Below are 16,925 nucleotides of genomic sequence, written 5' to 3'. Positions count from 1 at the left end.
AAATATTCAAGTATCCTACGTGGACACGGGAGTCCGGAATCTGAGGGTGACTGTGCCAGTACGTTGTCGGTTGACATAAAGCCAAGGTCCAGAAGTTGTGATGCTGGTAACTCTCAGGATAATGTTAGCTCCTCTTCTTTCAAGGGGCCATCCAGTAATATCCAGAAATATGCCAGTAGCCAATACAGGGCTTTCAGGCTGAAGGTTAAAGATGTGCCTTTGATAGGTTTAAGTGGCAAGAGTAAAGATGAAGTATGTCGCTTTGGAACAAGTTACTTCAAGTTCTTAATGCCTGTTGCAGTACCCAAGGGTGAGCCTCAAGTACTGCATAAAGAAAGCAAGTACCACCATCTGTAACGTAAAGTTAGAAAAAAAGTAAGGGGAAAAATTATCTTAGGAACTTGGAGGATGCGAACCCCAGTGATCGCAAGAGTCTGTAGGACCATGGATGCAGTGGATTTCCCTCATGAGGAGAGTGAAGAGGGACTTCGCAATGAGAATGCCTCGTCCCATGTAGCTGAACCCAGGGGTTTCAAGCTGGGGAGGGGGATATGTGGCAGTATCACCAGAGGTAGCACTGGTGAGCAGCAGATTCTGTGTGGGGCAGGGGAGATCCACCCACACAGACTATAAAAGAATTGTGGGAAGATGCCTAATGGCTGCCTTGTGGATAGAGTTCAGGTGTGGGCTGATGTGAAGGCAGACCAGTCAGGCTGCTGTGGGAAACAGTCCATGTGGGATTGTAGCAGCAGAGAGCCCAGTGAAGCTGAGCGAGCCATTGGGGGCCAGGAGGCCGGTGTCTGGACCTTGCAGGAGGCAAGGGGGGACCACAAACTCTCAGACTGAGTGACATTGAGGCAGCTAAGCTGCAGGCTGAGGAAGCCAGGGCCTCTGTATACCTGGAGGATACAGGGAAGGCACAGAGACTGTGTTTGTAAGCTGAGGAAGCTATACCAGGCCAGGTCCAGTCCTGCATGTGGTAGGAAGGACCACAATCTCAGAGACTATGTTGGCAGACTAGCTGCTGCCTTATAGAGAGGGTTGAAGAAGTGAGCTAGTGCCCTAAACAAGGGCTAAGTTTGTTTGTTGTTTTCTGTGTCCTTATTTCATATGCTGGAAGTAAAGCATCACCTCGTTTATTTCACCTGAAAGCTGTGTGTGGACCCTCATTAAGCACCTAAACACTGCACCCATTCACCCTCTGCCGAGCTTATTAACCCCAAGACATCACAGTATGCATCTCAGTGCGCGTGCTCAACTAGTCATTGCGATCGGGACTGCAATCGCAGCAGCTACACAGACCCATCGCAGAGTCATTGATTGGAAGTGCCATTTGTTGGAGGTGACGGGGGGTGGTTGACCCGAACGCAGACGTGCCAGTGCGTTTGAACGCCGTTGCAGGGGCGTGCATAAATTATACACTGAGATACCGTACACAGCCTGAGACCTGATAGCGTGCACTGATGTTAGTAATCCCTGAGTAAGGTCAGAGCCTGTGTAAGTGTGTGTGAGGATGTGATGGTACTCCATGTTACTGATGGTATCTCAGTCTTGTGTAATCACTGCGTGCACTGATGTTAGTAATCCCTGAGTAAGGTCAGAGCCTGTGTAAGTGTGTGTGAGGATGTGATGGTACTCCATGTTACTGATGGTCTCTCAGTCTTGTGTAATCACTGCGTGTGATGAGGTTAGTAATTCCTGAGTAAGGTCAGAGCCGTGTAAGTGTGTGTGAGGATGTGATGGTACTCCATGTTACTGATGGTATCTCAGTCTTGTGTAATCACTGTGTGTGATGAGGTTAGTAATTCCTGAGTAAGGTCAGAGCCTGTGTGTGTGTGAGGCTGTGATGGTACTCCATGTTACTGATGGTATCTCAGTCTTGTGTAATCACTGTGTGTGATGAGGTTAGTAATTCCTGAGTAAGGTCAGAGCCTGTGTAAGTGTGTGTGAGGCTGTGATGGTACTCCATGTTACTGATGGTCTCTCAGTCTTGTGTAATCACTGTGTGTGATGAGGTTAGTAATTCCTGAGTAAGGTCAGAGCCTGTGTAAGTGTGTGTGAGGCTGTGATGGTACTCCATGTTACCGATGGTATCTCAGTCTTGTGTAATCACTGTGTGTGATGAGGTTAGTAATTCCTGAGTAAGGTCAGAGCCTGTGTAAGTGTGTGTGAGGATGTGATGGTACTCCATGTTACTGATGGTGTCTCAGTCTTGTGTAATCACTGTGTGTGATGAGGTTAGTAATTCCTGAGTAAGGTCAGAGCCTGTGTAAGTGTGTGTGAGGATGTGATGGTACTCCATGTTACTGATGGTATCTCAGTCTTGTGTAATCACTGTGTGTGATGAGGGTAGTAATTCCTGAGTAAGGTCAGAGCCTGTGTAAGTGTGTGTGAGGCTGTGATGGTACTCCATGTTACTGATGGTATCTCAGTCTTGTGTAATCACTGTGTGTGATGAGGTTAGTAATTCCTGAGTAAGATCAGAGCCTGTGTGTGTAAGTGTGTGTGAGGATGTGATGGTACTCCATGTTACTGATGGTATCTCAGTCTTGTGTAATCACTGTGTGTGATGAGGTTAGTAATTCCTGAGTAAGGTCAGAGCCTGTGTAAGTGTGTGTGAGGCTGTGATGGTACTCCATGTTACTGATGGTTTCTCAGTCTTGTGTAGTCACTGTGTGTGATGAGGTTAGTAATTCCTGAGTAAGGTCAGAGCCTGTGTAAGTGTGTGTGAGGATGTGATGGTACTCCATGTTACTGATGGTATCTCAGTCTTGTGTAATCACTGCGTGTGATGAGGTTAGTAATCCCTGAGTAAGGTCAGAGCCTGTGTAAGTGTGTGTGAGGATGTGATGGTACTCCATGTTACTGATGGTTTCTCAGTCTTGTGTAGTCACTGTGTGTGATGAGGTTAGTAATTCCTGAGTAAGGTCAGAGCTGTGTAAGTGTGTGTGAGGATGTGATGGTACTCCATGTTACTGATGGTATCTCAGTCTTGTGTAATCACTGCGTGTGATGAGGTTAGTAATCCCTGAGTAAGGTCAGAGCCTGTGTAAGTGTGTGTGAGGCTGTGATGGTACTCCATGTTACTGATGGTATCTCAGTCTTGTGTAATCACTGTGTGTGATGAGGTTAGTAATTCCTGAGTAAGGTCAGAGCCTGTGTAAGTGTGTGTGAGGATGTGATGGTACTCCATGTTACTGATGGTATCTCAGTCTTGTGTGATCACTGCGTGTGATGAGGTTAGTTATTGCTGAGTAAGGTCAGAGCCTGTGTAAGTGTGTGTGTGAGGCTGTGATGGTACTCCATGTTACTGATGGTGTCTCAGTCTTGTGTGATCACTGTGTGTGATGAGGTTAGTAATTCCTGAGTACGGTCAGAGCCTGTGTAAGTGTGTGTGAGGTTGTGATGGTACTCCATGTTACCGATGGTTTCTCAGTCTTGTGTAATCACTGTGTGTGATGAGATTAGTAATTCCTGAGTAAGGTCAGAGCCTGTGTAAGTGTGTGTGAGGATGTGATGGTACTCCATGTTACTGATGGTTTCTCAGTCTTGTGTAATCACTGTGTGTGATGAGGTTAGTAATTCCTGAGTAAGGTCAGAGCTGTGTAAGTGTGTGTGAGGCTGTGATGGTACTCCATGTTACTGATGGTGTCTCAGTCTTGTGTAATCACTGTGTGTGATGAGTTTAGTAATTCCTGAGTAAGGTCAGAGCCTGTGTAAGTGTGTGTGAGGCTGTGATGATACTCCATGTTACTGATGGTATCTCAGTCTTGTGTAATCACTGTGTGTGATGAGGTTAGTAATTCCTGAGTAAGGTCAGAGCCTGTGTAAGTGTGTGTGAGGATGTGATGGTACTCCATGTTACTGATGGTATCTCAGTCTTGTGTAATCACTGTGTGAGATGAGGTTAGTAATTCCTGAGTAAGGTCAGAGCCTGTGTAAGTGTATGTGAGGCTGTGATGGTACTCCATGTTACTGATGGTGTCTCAGTCTTGTGTAATCACTGTGTGTGATGAGGTTAGTAATTCCTGAGTAAGGTCAGAGACTGTGTAAGTGTGTGTGAGGATGTGATGGTACTCCATGTTACTGATGGTTTCTCAGTCTTGTGTAATCACTGTGTGTGATGAGATTAGTAATTCCTGAGTAAGGTCAGAGCCTGTGTAAGTGTATCTGAGGCTGTGATGGTACTCCATGTTACTGATGGTGTCTCAGTCTTGTGTAATCACTGTGTGTGATGAGGTTAGTAATTCCTGAGTAAGGTCAGAGACTGTGTAAGTGTGTGTGAGGATGTGATGGTACTCCATGTTACTGATGGTTTCTCAGTCTTGTGTAATCACTGTGTGTGATGATGTTAGTAATTCCTGAGTAAGGTCAGAGCTGTGTAAGTGTGTGTGAGGCTGTGATGGTACTCCATGTTACTGATGGTGTCTCAGTCTTGTGTAATCACTGTGTGTGATGAGTTTAGTAATTCCTGAGTAAGGTCAGAGCCTGTGTAAGTGTGTGTGAGGCTGTGATGATACTCCATGTTACTGATGGTATCTCAGTCTTGTGTAATCACTGTGTGTGATGAGGTTAGTAATTCCTGAGTAAGGTCAGAGCCTGTGTAAGTGTGTGTGAGGATGTGATGGTACTCCATGTTACTGATGGTATCTCAGTCTTGTGTAATCACTGTGTGAGATGAGGTTAGTAATTCCTGAGTAAGGTCAGAGCCTGTGTAAGTGTGTGTGAGGCTGTGATGGTACTCCATGTTACTGATGGTCTCTCAGTCTTGTGTAGTCACTGTGTGTGATGAGGTTAGTAATTCCTGAGTAAGGTCAGAGCCTGTGTAAGTGTGTGTGAGGATGTGATAGTACTCCATGTTACTGATGGTGTCTCAGTCTTGTGTAGTCACTGTGTGTGATGAGGTTAGTAATTCCTGAGTAAGATCAGAGCCTGTGTAAGTGTGTGTGAGGATGTGATGGTACTCCATGTTACTGATGGTATCTCAGTCTTGTGTAATCACTGCGTGTGATGAGGTTAGTAATTCCTGAGTAAGGTCAGAGCCTGTGTAAGTGTGTGTGAGGATGTGATGGTACTCCATGTTACTGATGGTATCTCAGTCTTGTGTAATCACTGTGTGTGATGAGGTTAGTAATTCCTGAGTAAGGTCAGAGCCTGTGTAAGTGTGTGTGATGCTGTGACATCCCTGTGACAACCCTGTGTTCAGGATCTCTCTACGTCTTACAGGCTGCGGCACTTATGAAGGTTTTGTGGCCGATGTCCTGAATAGGAAGTTACTCCATCTCTCTGGATTCCCGTGGCTGGTGTCACTTCAGGACCTCAGTGGATTTCACCTGGAGGTGGGAACCATCATCAGCGAGTTCTGGATAGTGGCTGCTCCATCTGGTCTGAAGATGAGGTGAGATACCAGCCTCTGCCCCAGATTCAGTGGTGCACGCAATACCCATGTGTGCGCAGATGAGCGCTGTTTTCCTACTGTGTATGCGCAATGTGTACGCCAATGCTATGACCGGAGATGGAGATGGTACGGGTGTGTTGTAGCATGAGGATGGGTCCACTCTCACAGCACTGAAGCCACAGTGGCCATATTGTGAGAAAATTACAAGAGAGGCAGGTTCTCGCCTTTAGTATGGGATCTATAGGTTCTCGCCTTTAGTATGGGATCTATAGGTTCTCGCCTTTAGTATGGGATCTATAGGTTCTCGCCTTTAGTATGGGATCTATAGGTTCTCGCCTTTAGTATGGGATCTATAGTTTCTGGCGGGGACCCTCATCTTTGTGCGGTCTTGCCTCCGGTCTCAGGAGCCAGACCGGAGGTGCTGATGTGGATACTGGTGCGCCCAAGACTCCACTACACCACTGGGGCATATAATACACTGGCGCAGGGCATATGTAGAGGCCAGGGGCCCCGGGGGTTAACGTCAGCTAGGGGAGAAGGCGCTCTCCCTGCAGCCCCTCCCCCAACTCAGGGCGCCATCCCACTGTGGTCTTGGTGTTCCCTGGGCTGCTCCTCCCTCACCCTCCGCCCCCTCAGAGACGTACGGCAGCCATTTTCTGCTTCACAGATCTCCGGGAACGCTGGGTCCAGTCTCCCTGTATACCTCTCCCTCAGGCCAGGTTATACAGCGCTATGTCCTACCAGCAACTGCGCTCTGTGTAGTTGATTGTAGTGATAATTGCAGATATATAGTGATTTTTTTCTGCGTTTGTGACTTGTGCTAGTGCTGATCTCTACTTTCTATACCAGCGTTTTTCAACCATTGTGCCATGGCACACTAGTTTGCCGCGAGCGTTCGTCAAGTGTGCCGCAGCGCTCAGCTCACTTGTACTCTAGTATCTTTTATACCTGAGGAGGCCAATGTAGTGTGTATTATTCCTGAGGAGGCCAATGTAGTGTGTATTATTCCTGAGGAGGCCAATGTAGTGTGTTTTATACCTGTGGAGGCCAATGTAGTGTGTTTTATTCCTGAGGTGGCCAAAGTAGTGTGTATTATTCCTGAGGAGGCCAATGTAGTGTGTATTATTCCTGTGGAGGCCAATGTAGTGTGTATTATTTCGGAGGAGGCCAATGTAGTGAGTATTATTCCTGTGGAGGCCAATGTAGTGTGTATTATTCCTGTGGAGGCCAATGTAGTGTGTATTATTCCTGAGGAGGCCAATGTAGTGTGTATTATTCCTGAGGAGGCCAATGTAGTGTGTTTTATACCTGTGGAGGCCAATGTAGTGTGTTTTATACCTGAGGAGGCCAATGTAGTGTGTATTATACCTGAGGAGGCCAATGTAGTGTGTTTTATACCTGTGGAGGCCAATGTAGTGTGTTTTATACCTGAGGAGGCCAATGTAGTGTGTTTTATACCTGTGGAGGCCAATGTAGTGTGTTTTATACCTGAGGAGGCCAATGTAGTGTGTTTTATACCTGAGGAGGCCAATGTAGTGTGTTTTATACCTGAGGAGGCCAATGTAGTGTGTTTTATACCTGTGGAGGCCAATGTAGTGTGTTTTATACCTGTGGAGGCCAATGTAGTGTGTTTTATACCTGTGGAGGCCAATGTAGTGTGTTTTATACCTGAGGAGGCCAATGTAGTGTGTTTTATACCTGTGGAGGCCAATGTAGTGTGTTTTATACCGGTGGAGGCCAATGTAGTGTGTTTTATACCGGAGGAGGCCAATGTAGTGTGTTTTATACCGGAGGAGGCCAATGTAGTGTGTTTTATACCGGAGGAGGCCAATGTAGTGTGTTTTATACCGGAGGAGGCCAATGTAGTGTGTTTTATACCGGAGGAGGCCAATGTAGTGTGTTTTATACCTGAGGAGGCCAATGTAGTGTGTTTTATACCTGTGGAGGCCAATGTAGTGTGTTTTATACCTGTGGAGGCCAATGTAGTGTGTTTTATACCTGAGGAAGCCAATGTAGTGTGTTTTATACCTGAGGAGGCCAATGTAGTGTGTTTTATACCTGAGGAGGCCAATGTAGTGTGTTTTATACCTGAGGAGGCCAATGTAGTGTGTTTTATACCTGTGGAGGCCAATGTAGTGTGTTTTATACCTGTGGAGGCCAATGTAGTGTGTTTTATACCTGAGGAGGCCAATGTAGTGTGTTTTATACCGGAGGAGGCCAATGTAGTGTGTTTTATACCGGAGGAGGCCAATGTAGTGTGTTTTATACCTGTGGAGGCCAATGTAGTGTGTTTTATACCTGAGGAGGCCAATGTAGTGTGTTTTATACCTGTGGAGGCCAATGTAGTGTGTTTTATACCTGTGGAGGCCAATGTAGTGTGTTTTATACCTGTGGAGGCCAATGTAGTGTGTATTATACCTGAGGAGGCCAATGTAGTGTGTTTTATACCTGAGGAGGCCAATGTAGTGTGTTTTTGTATTGGTGACGTACACTGCATCGCCGGTTGGTGTGCCTTTGCAATTTCAAAATCTTGTATAGTGTGCCTCGAGTTGAAAATCACTGTTCTATACTGTCTATATCTTTCCCTGTATTCTACTATACTCTGACATACTAAGGTATAGGGGTTCATTGTACCTCACATCTCCTATTTAATTGTGGGAAGCGGTATGAAATCCCGGCAGCGACAGGCAGACAAAAGCAGAGATCCCGGCAGCGGAAGCCCGACAGCGCTGGAAATCCCGATCGTCCTTAGGTAAGTATCTACTAACCTAACCCCCCTAACCCTCCTTAGGGGTGCCTAACCCTAACCTCCCTCCCCTGTACCTAACCCTAATCCCCCCTCTAAGTGCCTAACCCCTCCCTTCCCCGCTGCCTAAACCTAACCCCCCCCTTCCCCGCTGCCTAAACCTAAGTCCCCCGGGGGGGTGCCTAACCCTAACCTCCCCCCGGGAGCCCTAAACCTAACCCTCCCCCCGCGCAGCTGTCCAGGCGCCGGCGTCAGAGAAAGGACAGGCGACTAGATTTAGACGCCTGTCATTTAACCCTCGCCGGGATAAAGCAGTCGGGAAACCGGCTGTCGGGCTTATGTCAGCCGGCTTCCCGATTGCATCCCATAATTCTGAGGGCTGTCATATACTATATAACGCGGTTGCACACTACATTGTGCCATATTACACATACTGCAGGGTGTGATCACTGCACTGTATCATACTGTGTATGTTATTATCCCTGTGACTATGTCTGGCAGAGGAAAGAATAACGAGCAGCCTGATGCTACTCTGGTGTCCTGTACGTCCCAAGACTCCACTACACCACTGGGGCATATAATACACTGGCGCAGGGCATATGTAGAGGCCAGGGGCCCCGGGGGTTAACGTCAGCTAGGGGAGAAGGCGCTCTCCCTGCAGCCCCTCCCCCAACTCAGGGCGCCATCCCACTGTGGTCTTGGTGTTCCCTTAGCTGCTCCTCTCTCACCCTCCGCCCCCTCAGAGACGCACGGCAGACATTTTCTGCTTCACAGATCTCCGGGAACGCTGGGTCCAGTCTCCTGTATACCTCTCCCGCAGGCCAGGTTATACAGCGCTATGTCCTACCAGCAACTGCGCTCTGTGTAGTTGATTGTAGTGATAATTGCAGATATATATATAGTGGTTTTTTCTGCGTTTTGTATGTGACTTGTGATAGCGCTGATCTCTATTTTCTATACCAGCGTTTTCCAACCATTGTGCCACGGCACTACGGCGTCTCCCTCCCTCCCTCAGTGCGTGCCACCTACGGCGTCTCCCTCCCTCCCTCAGTGCGTGCCACCTACGGCGTCTCCCACCCTCCCTCAGTGCGTGCCACCTACGGCGTCTCCCTCCCTCAGTGCGCGCCACCTACGGCGTCTCCCTCCCTCCTTCAGTGAGCACCACCTACGGCGTCTCCCTCCCTCCTTCAGTGCGTGCCATCTACGGAGTCTCCCTCCTTCAGTGCGTGCCACCTACGGCGTCTCCCTCCCTCCCTCAGTGCGCGCCACCTACGGCGTCTCCCTCCATTAGTGTGGGATCTGCAGAGTCTCTCTCCATTAGTGTGGGATCTGCAGAGTCTCTCTCCATTAGTGTGGGATCTGCAGAGTCTCTCTCCATTAGTGTGGGATCTGCAGAGTCTCTCTCCATTAGTGTGGGATCTGCAGAGTCTCTCTCCATTAGTGTGGGATCTGCAGAGTCTCTCTCCATTAGTGTGGGATCTGCAGAGTCGCTCTCCATTAGTGTGGGATCTGCAGAGTCGCTCTCCATTAGTGTGGGATGTACAGGTAATGCATGCAGCAGGACATATTTATCTCCAAGGATGAGACTTCTGTTCCCATTACTTATTGCTCTTTTCCCCATTCTCTCCCTATAGACAGGGTCTTGTCGCTGTGGTGGGAATCACAAAACTGGGATCCAAGGAGCTGGAGGCGAGATCTCGCTACCCCATCCGCAAGGTGATTGTGCACCAGAAGTTTGATGAGATCCTGGGCGGCAATGACCTGATGCTACTAATGACTGAGGAGAAGATGACGTTTGGCCGGAACGTGCAGCCAGTTTGTTTTCCCAGCCGGGACCCTGATAACTCTGCATTAACCAATTGCCAGGTATCTGGCTGGAGGGGACCGGGGGCCGCAGGTGAGACAATGAGACAACTTATTCCTGGCCTGCGTGATACTCAGATATACGCAGATGTCTATGTTCCCTACGGCACATGTGCAGGTCACTAAGACTCGCTAGATGAGGACACATAGGGACCTGCGTGAGACTCGGAATCAGTCAGATATACACAGATGTCTATGTTCCCTACGGCATATGCGCAGGTTACTAGGACTCGCTAGATGAGGACACATAGGGACCTGCGTGATACTCAGAATCAGCCAGATATACACAGATGTCTATGTTCCCTACGGCACATGCGCAGGTCACTAGGACTCGCTAGATGAGGACACATAGGGACCTGCGTGATACTCAGAATCAGTCAGATATACGCAGATGTCTATGTTCCCTACGGCACAGGTGCAGGTTACTAGGACTCGCTAGATGAGGACACATAGGGACCCGCGTGATACTCAGATATACACAGATGTCTATGTTCCCTACGGCACATGTGCAGGTCACTAGGACTCGCTAGATGAGGACACATAGGGACCTGCGTGAGACTCAGAATCAGCCAGATATACGCAGATGTCTATGTTCCCTACGGCACGTGCAGGTCACTAGGACTCGCTAGATGAGGACACATAGGGACCTGCGTGAGACTCAGAATCAGTCAGATATACACAGATGTCTATGTTCCCTACGGCATATGCGCAGGTTACTAGGACTCGCTAGATGAGGACACAAAGGGACCTGCGTGATACTCAGAATCAGTCAGATATACGCAGATGTCTATGTTCCCTACGGCACATGCGCAGGTTACTAGGACTCGCTAGATGAGGACACATAGGGACCTGCGTGATACTCAGATATACACAGATGTCTATGTTCCCTACGGCACATGTGCAGGTTACTAGGACTCGCTAGATGAGGACACATAGGGACCTGCGTGATACTCAGAATCAGCCAGATATACACAGATGTCTATGTTCCCTACGGCACGTGCAGGTCACTAGGACTCGCTAGATGAGGACACATAGCGACCTGCGTGAGACTTGGAATCAGCCAGATATACGCAGATGTCTATGTTCCCTACGGCACATGTGCAGGTTACTAGGACTCGCTAGATGAGGACACATAGGGACCTGCGTGATACTCGGAATCAGCCAGATATACGCAGATGTTTATGTTCCCTACGGCACATGTGCAGGTTACTAGGACTCGCTAGATGAGGACACATAGGGACCTGCGTGAGAATCAGCCAGATATACACAGATGTCTATGTTCCCTACGGCACATGCGCGGGTCACTAGGACTCGCTAGATGAGGACACATAGGGACCTGCGTGATACTCGGAATCAGCCAGATATACACAGATGTCTATGTTCCCTACAGCACATGTGCAGGTTACTAGGACTCGCTAGATGAGGACACATAGGGACCTGCATGATACTCAGATATACACAGATGTCTATGTTCCCTACGGCACATGTGCAGGTTACTAGGACTCGCTAGATGAGGACACATAGGGACCTGCGTGAGACTCGGAATCAGTCAGATATACACAGATGTCTATGTTCCCTACGGCATATGCGCAGGTTACTAGGACTCGCTAGATGAGGACACATAGGGACCTGCGTGATACTCAGAATCAGCCAGATATACACAGATGTCTATGTTCCCTACAGCACATGTGCAGGTTACTAGGACTCGCTAGATGAGGACACATAGGGACCTGCATGATACTCAGATATACACAGATGTCTATGTTCCCTACGGCACATGTGCAGGTTACTAGGACTCGCTAGATGAGGACACATAGGGACCTGCGTGAGACTCGGAATCAGTCAGATATACACAGATGTCTATGTTCCCTACGGCATATGCGCAGGTTACTAGGACTCGCTAGATGAGGACACATAGGGACCTGCGTGATACTCAGAATCAGCCAGATATACACAGATGTCTATGTTCCCTACGGCACATGCGCAGGTCACTAGGACTCGCTAGATGAGGACACATAGGGACCTGCGTGATACTCAGAATCAGTCAGATATACGCAGATGTCTATGTTCCCTACGGCACAGGTGCAGGTTACTAGGACTCGCTAGATGAGGACACATAGGGACCCGCGTGATACTCAGATATACACAGATGTCTATGTTCCCTACGGCACATGTGCAGGTCACTAGGACTCGCTAGATGAGGACACATAGGGACCTGCGTGAGACTCAGAATCAGCCAGATATACGCAGATGTCTATGTTCCCTACGGCACGTGCAGGTCACTAGGACTCGCTAGATGAGGACACATAGGGACCTGCGTGAGACTCAGAATCAGTCAGATATACACAGATGTCTATGTTCCCTACGGCATATGCGCAGGTTACTAGGACTCGCTAGATGAGGACACAAAGGGACCTGCGTGATACTCAGAATCAGTCAGATATACGCAGATGTCTATGTTCCCTACGGCACATGCGCAGGTTACTAGGACTCGCTAGATGAGGACACATAGGGACCTGCGTGATACTCAGATATACACAGATGTCTATGTTCCCTACGGCACATGTGCAGGTTACTAGGACTCGCTAGATGAGGACACATAGGGACCTGCGTGATACTCGGAATCAGCCAGATATACACAGATGTCTATGTTCCCTACGGCACGTGCAGGTCACTAGGACTCGCTAGATGAGGACACATAGGGACCTGCGTGATACTCGGAATCAGCCAGATATACGCAGATGTTTATGTTCCCTACGGCACATGTGCAGGTTACTAGGACTCGCTAGATGAGGACACATAGGGACCTGCGTGAGAATCAGCCAGATATACACAGATGTCTATGTTCCCTACGGCACATGCGCGGGTCACTAGGACTCGCTAGATGAGGACACATAGGGACCTGCGTGATACTCGGAATCAGCCAGATATACACAGATGTCTATGTTCCCTACAGCACATGTGCAGGTTACTAGGACTCGCTAGATGAGGACACATAGGGACCTGCATGATACTCAGATATACACAGATGTCTATGTTCCCTACGGCACATGTGCAGGTTACTAGGACTCGCTAGATGAGGACACATAGGGACCTGCGTGTTACTCGGAATCAGCCAGATATACGCAGATGTTTATGTTCCCTACGGCACATGTGCAGGTTACTAGGACTCGCTAGATGAGGACACATAGGGACCTGCGTGAGAATCAGCCAGATATACACAGATGTCTATGTTCCCTACGGCACATGCGCGGGTCACTAGGACTCGCTAGATGAGGACACATAGGGACCTGCGTGATACTCGGAATCAGCCAGATATACACAGATGTCTATGTTCCCTACAGCACATGTGCAGGTTACTAGGACTCGCTAGATGAGGACACATAGGGACCTGCATGATACTCAGATATACACAGATGTCTATGTTCCCTACGGCACATGTGCAGGTTACTAGGACTCGCTAGATGAGGACACATAGGGACCTGCGTGATACTCAGAATCAGCCAGATATACACAGATGTCTATGCTCCCTACGGCACATGTGCAGGTCACTAGGACTCGCTAGATGAGGACACATAGGGACCTGCGTGAGACTCAGAATCAGCCAGATATACACAGATGTCTATGTTCCCTACAGCACATGCGCAGGTTACTAGGACTCGCTAGATGAGGACACATAGGGACCCGCGTGATACTCGTAATCAGCCAGATATACACAGATGTCAATGTTCCCTACGGCACATGCGCAGGTTACTAGGACTCGCTAGATGAGGACACATAGGGACCTGCGTGATACTCAGAATCAGTCAGATATACGCAGATGTCTATGTTCCCTACGGCACATGTGCAGGTTACTAGGACTCTCTAGATGAGGACACATAGGGACCTGCGTGATACTCAGAATCAGCCAGATATACACAGGTGTCTATGCTCCCTACGGCACATGTGCAGGTCACTAGGACTCGCTAGATGAGGACACATAGGGACCTGCGTGATACTCAGAATCAGCCAGATATACACAGATGTCTATGTTCCCTACGGCACATGCGCAGGTTACTAGGACTCGCTAGATGAGGACACATAGGGACCCGCGTGATACTCAGATATACACAGATGTCTATGTTCCCTACGGCACATGCGCAGGTTACTAGGACTCGCTAGATGAGGACACATAGGGACCTGCGTGATACTCAGATATAGACAGATGTCTATGTTGCCTACGGCACATGTGCAGGTCACTAGGACTCGCTAGATGAGGACACATAGGGACCTGCGTGATACTCAGAATCAGCCAGATATACACAGATGTCTATGTTCCCTACGGCACATGCGCAGGTCACTAGGACTCGCTAGATGAGGACACATAGGGACCTGCGTGATACTCAGAATCAGCCAGATATACACAGATGTCTATGTTCCCTACGGCACATGCGCAGGTTACTAGGACTCGCTAGATGAGGACACATAGGGACCCGCGTGATACTCAGATATACACAGATGTCTATGTTCCCTACGGCACGTGCAGGTCACTAGGACTCGCTAGATGAGGACACATAGCGACCTGCGTGAGACTCGGAATCAGCCAGATATACGCAGATGTCTATGTTCCCTACGGCACATGTGCAGGTTACTAGGACTCGCTAGATGAGGACACATAGGGACCTGCGTGATACTCAGACATCTGCGTATATCTGGCTGATTCCGAGTATCACGCAGGTCCCTATGTGTCCTCATCTAGCGAGTCCTAGTGACCTGCACATGTGCCGTAGGGAACATAGACATCTGCGTATATCTGGCTGATTCCGAGTCTCACGCAGGTCGCTATGTGTCCTCATCTAGCGAGTCCTAGTGACCTGCACGTGCCGTAGGGAACATAGACATCTGTGTATATCTGAGTATCACGCGGGTCCCTATGTGTCCTCATCTAGCGAGTCCTAGTAACCTGCGCATGTGCCGTAGGGAACATAGACATCTGTGTATATCTGGCTGATTCTGAGTATCACGCAGGTCCCTATGTGTCCTCATCTAGCGAGTCCTAGTGACCTGCGCATGTGCCGTAGGGAACATAGACATCTGTGTATATCTGGCTGATTCTGAGTATCACGCAGGTCCCTATGTGTCCTCATCTAGCGAGTCCTAGTGACCTGCACATGTGCCGTAGGCAACATAGACATCTGTCTATATCTGAGTATCACGCAGGTCCCTATGTGTCCTCATCTAGCGAGTCCTAGTAACCTGCGCATGTGCCGTAGGGAACATAGACATCTGTGTATATCTGAGTATCACGCGGGTCCCTATGTGTCCTCATCTAGCGAGTCCTAGTAACCTGCGCATGTGCCGTAGGGAACATAGACATCTGTGTATATCTGGCTGATTCTGAGTATCACGCAGGTCCCTATGTGTCCTCATCTAGCGAGTCCTAGTGACCTGCACATGTGCCGTAGGGAACATAGACATCTGCGTATATCTGGCTGATTCCATGTTCCCTACGGCACATGTGCAGGTTACTAGGACTCGCTAGATGAGGACACATAGGGACCTGCGTGAGAATCAGCCAGATATACACAGATGTCTATGTTCCCTACGGCACATGCGCGGATCACTAGGACTCGCTAGATGAGGACACATAGGGACCTGCGTGATACTCGGAATCAGCCAGATATACACAGATGTCTATGTTCCCTACAGCACATGTGCAGGTTACTAGGACTCGCTAGATGAGGACACATAGGGACCTGCATGATACTCAGATATACACAGATGTCTATGTTCCCTACGGCACATGTGCAGGTTACTAGGACTCGCTAGATGAGGACACATAGGGACCTGCGTGATACTCAGATATACACAGATGTCTATGTTCCCTACGGCACATGTGCAGGTTACTAGGACTCGCTAGATGAGGACACATAGGGACCTGCGTGAGACTCGGAATCAGCCAGATATACGCAGATGTCTATGTTCCCTACGGCACATGTGCAGGTTACTAGGACTCGCTAGATGAGGACACATAGGGACCTGCGAGATACTCAGAATCAGTCAGATATACACAGATGTCTATGTTCCCTACAGCACATGTGCAGGTTACTAGGACTCGCTAGATGAGGACACATAGGGACCTGCGTGAGAATCAGAATCAGCCAGATATACGCAGATGTCTATGTTCCCTACGGCACATGTGCAGGTTACTAGGACTCGCTAGATGAGGACACATAGGGACCTGCGTGAGACTCAGATATACACAGATGTCTATGTTCCCTACGGCACATGTGCAGGTTACTAGGACTCGCTAGATGAGGACACATAGGGACCTGCGTGATACTCAGATATATACAGATGTCTATGTTCCCTACGGCACATGCGCAGGTTACTAGGACTCTAGATGAGGACACATAGGGACCTGCATGATACTCAGATATACGCAGATGTCTATGTTCCCTACGGCACATGTGCAGGTTACTAGGACTCGCTAGATGAGGACACATAGGGACCTGCGTGATACTCAGAATCAGCCAGATATACACAGATGTCTATGCTCCCTACGGCACATGTGCAGGTCACTAGGACTCGCTAGATGAGGACACATAGGGACCTGCGTGATACTCAGATATACACAGATGTCTATGTTCCCTACGGCACATGCGCAGGTTACTAGGACTCGCTAGATGAGGACACATAGGGACCTGCGTGATACTCAGAATCACCCAGATATAGACAGATGTCTATGTTGCCTACGGCACATGTGCAGGTCACTAGGACTCGCTAGATGAGGACACATAGGGACCTGCGTGATACTCAGAATCAGCCAGATATACACAGATGTCTATGTTCCCTACGGCACATGCGCAGGTCACTAGGACTCGCTAGATGAGGACACATAGGGACCTGCGTGATACTCAGAATCAGTCAGATATACGC

General features: G+C 48.8%; 1 protein-coding gene across 1 annotated transcript in view; it reads left to right on the top strand.

Moving 5' to 3' along the window:
- PRSS54 (serine protease 54) overlaps positions 1–16,925 on the top strand; it is a 50,964-nt gene that overhangs the window by 20,959 nt on the left and 13,080 nt on the right. Inside the window, exons 3-4 of the mRNA XM_088456854.1 lie at positions 5,227–5,398; positions 9,779–10,041. Coding sequence (XP_088312980.1) covers positions 5,227–5,398; positions 9,779–10,041 — 435 coding nt within the window. The remainder of the gene's footprint in view (positions 1–5,226; positions 5,399–9,778; positions 10,042–16,925) is intronic.

The sequence above is a fragment of the Taudactylus pleione genome, unplaced genomic scaffold (assembly GCF_031769625.1).
Source record: "Taudactylus pleione unplaced genomic scaffold, aTauple2 ptg000724l, whole genome shotgun sequence".
Classification (NCBI taxonomy): Eukaryota; Metazoa; Chordata; class Amphibia; order Anura; family Myobatrachidae; genus Taudactylus; species Taudactylus pleione.
Note: the sequence above shows the minus strand (reverse complement) of the source record. Positions and strands in the feature narration are given on the sequence as shown.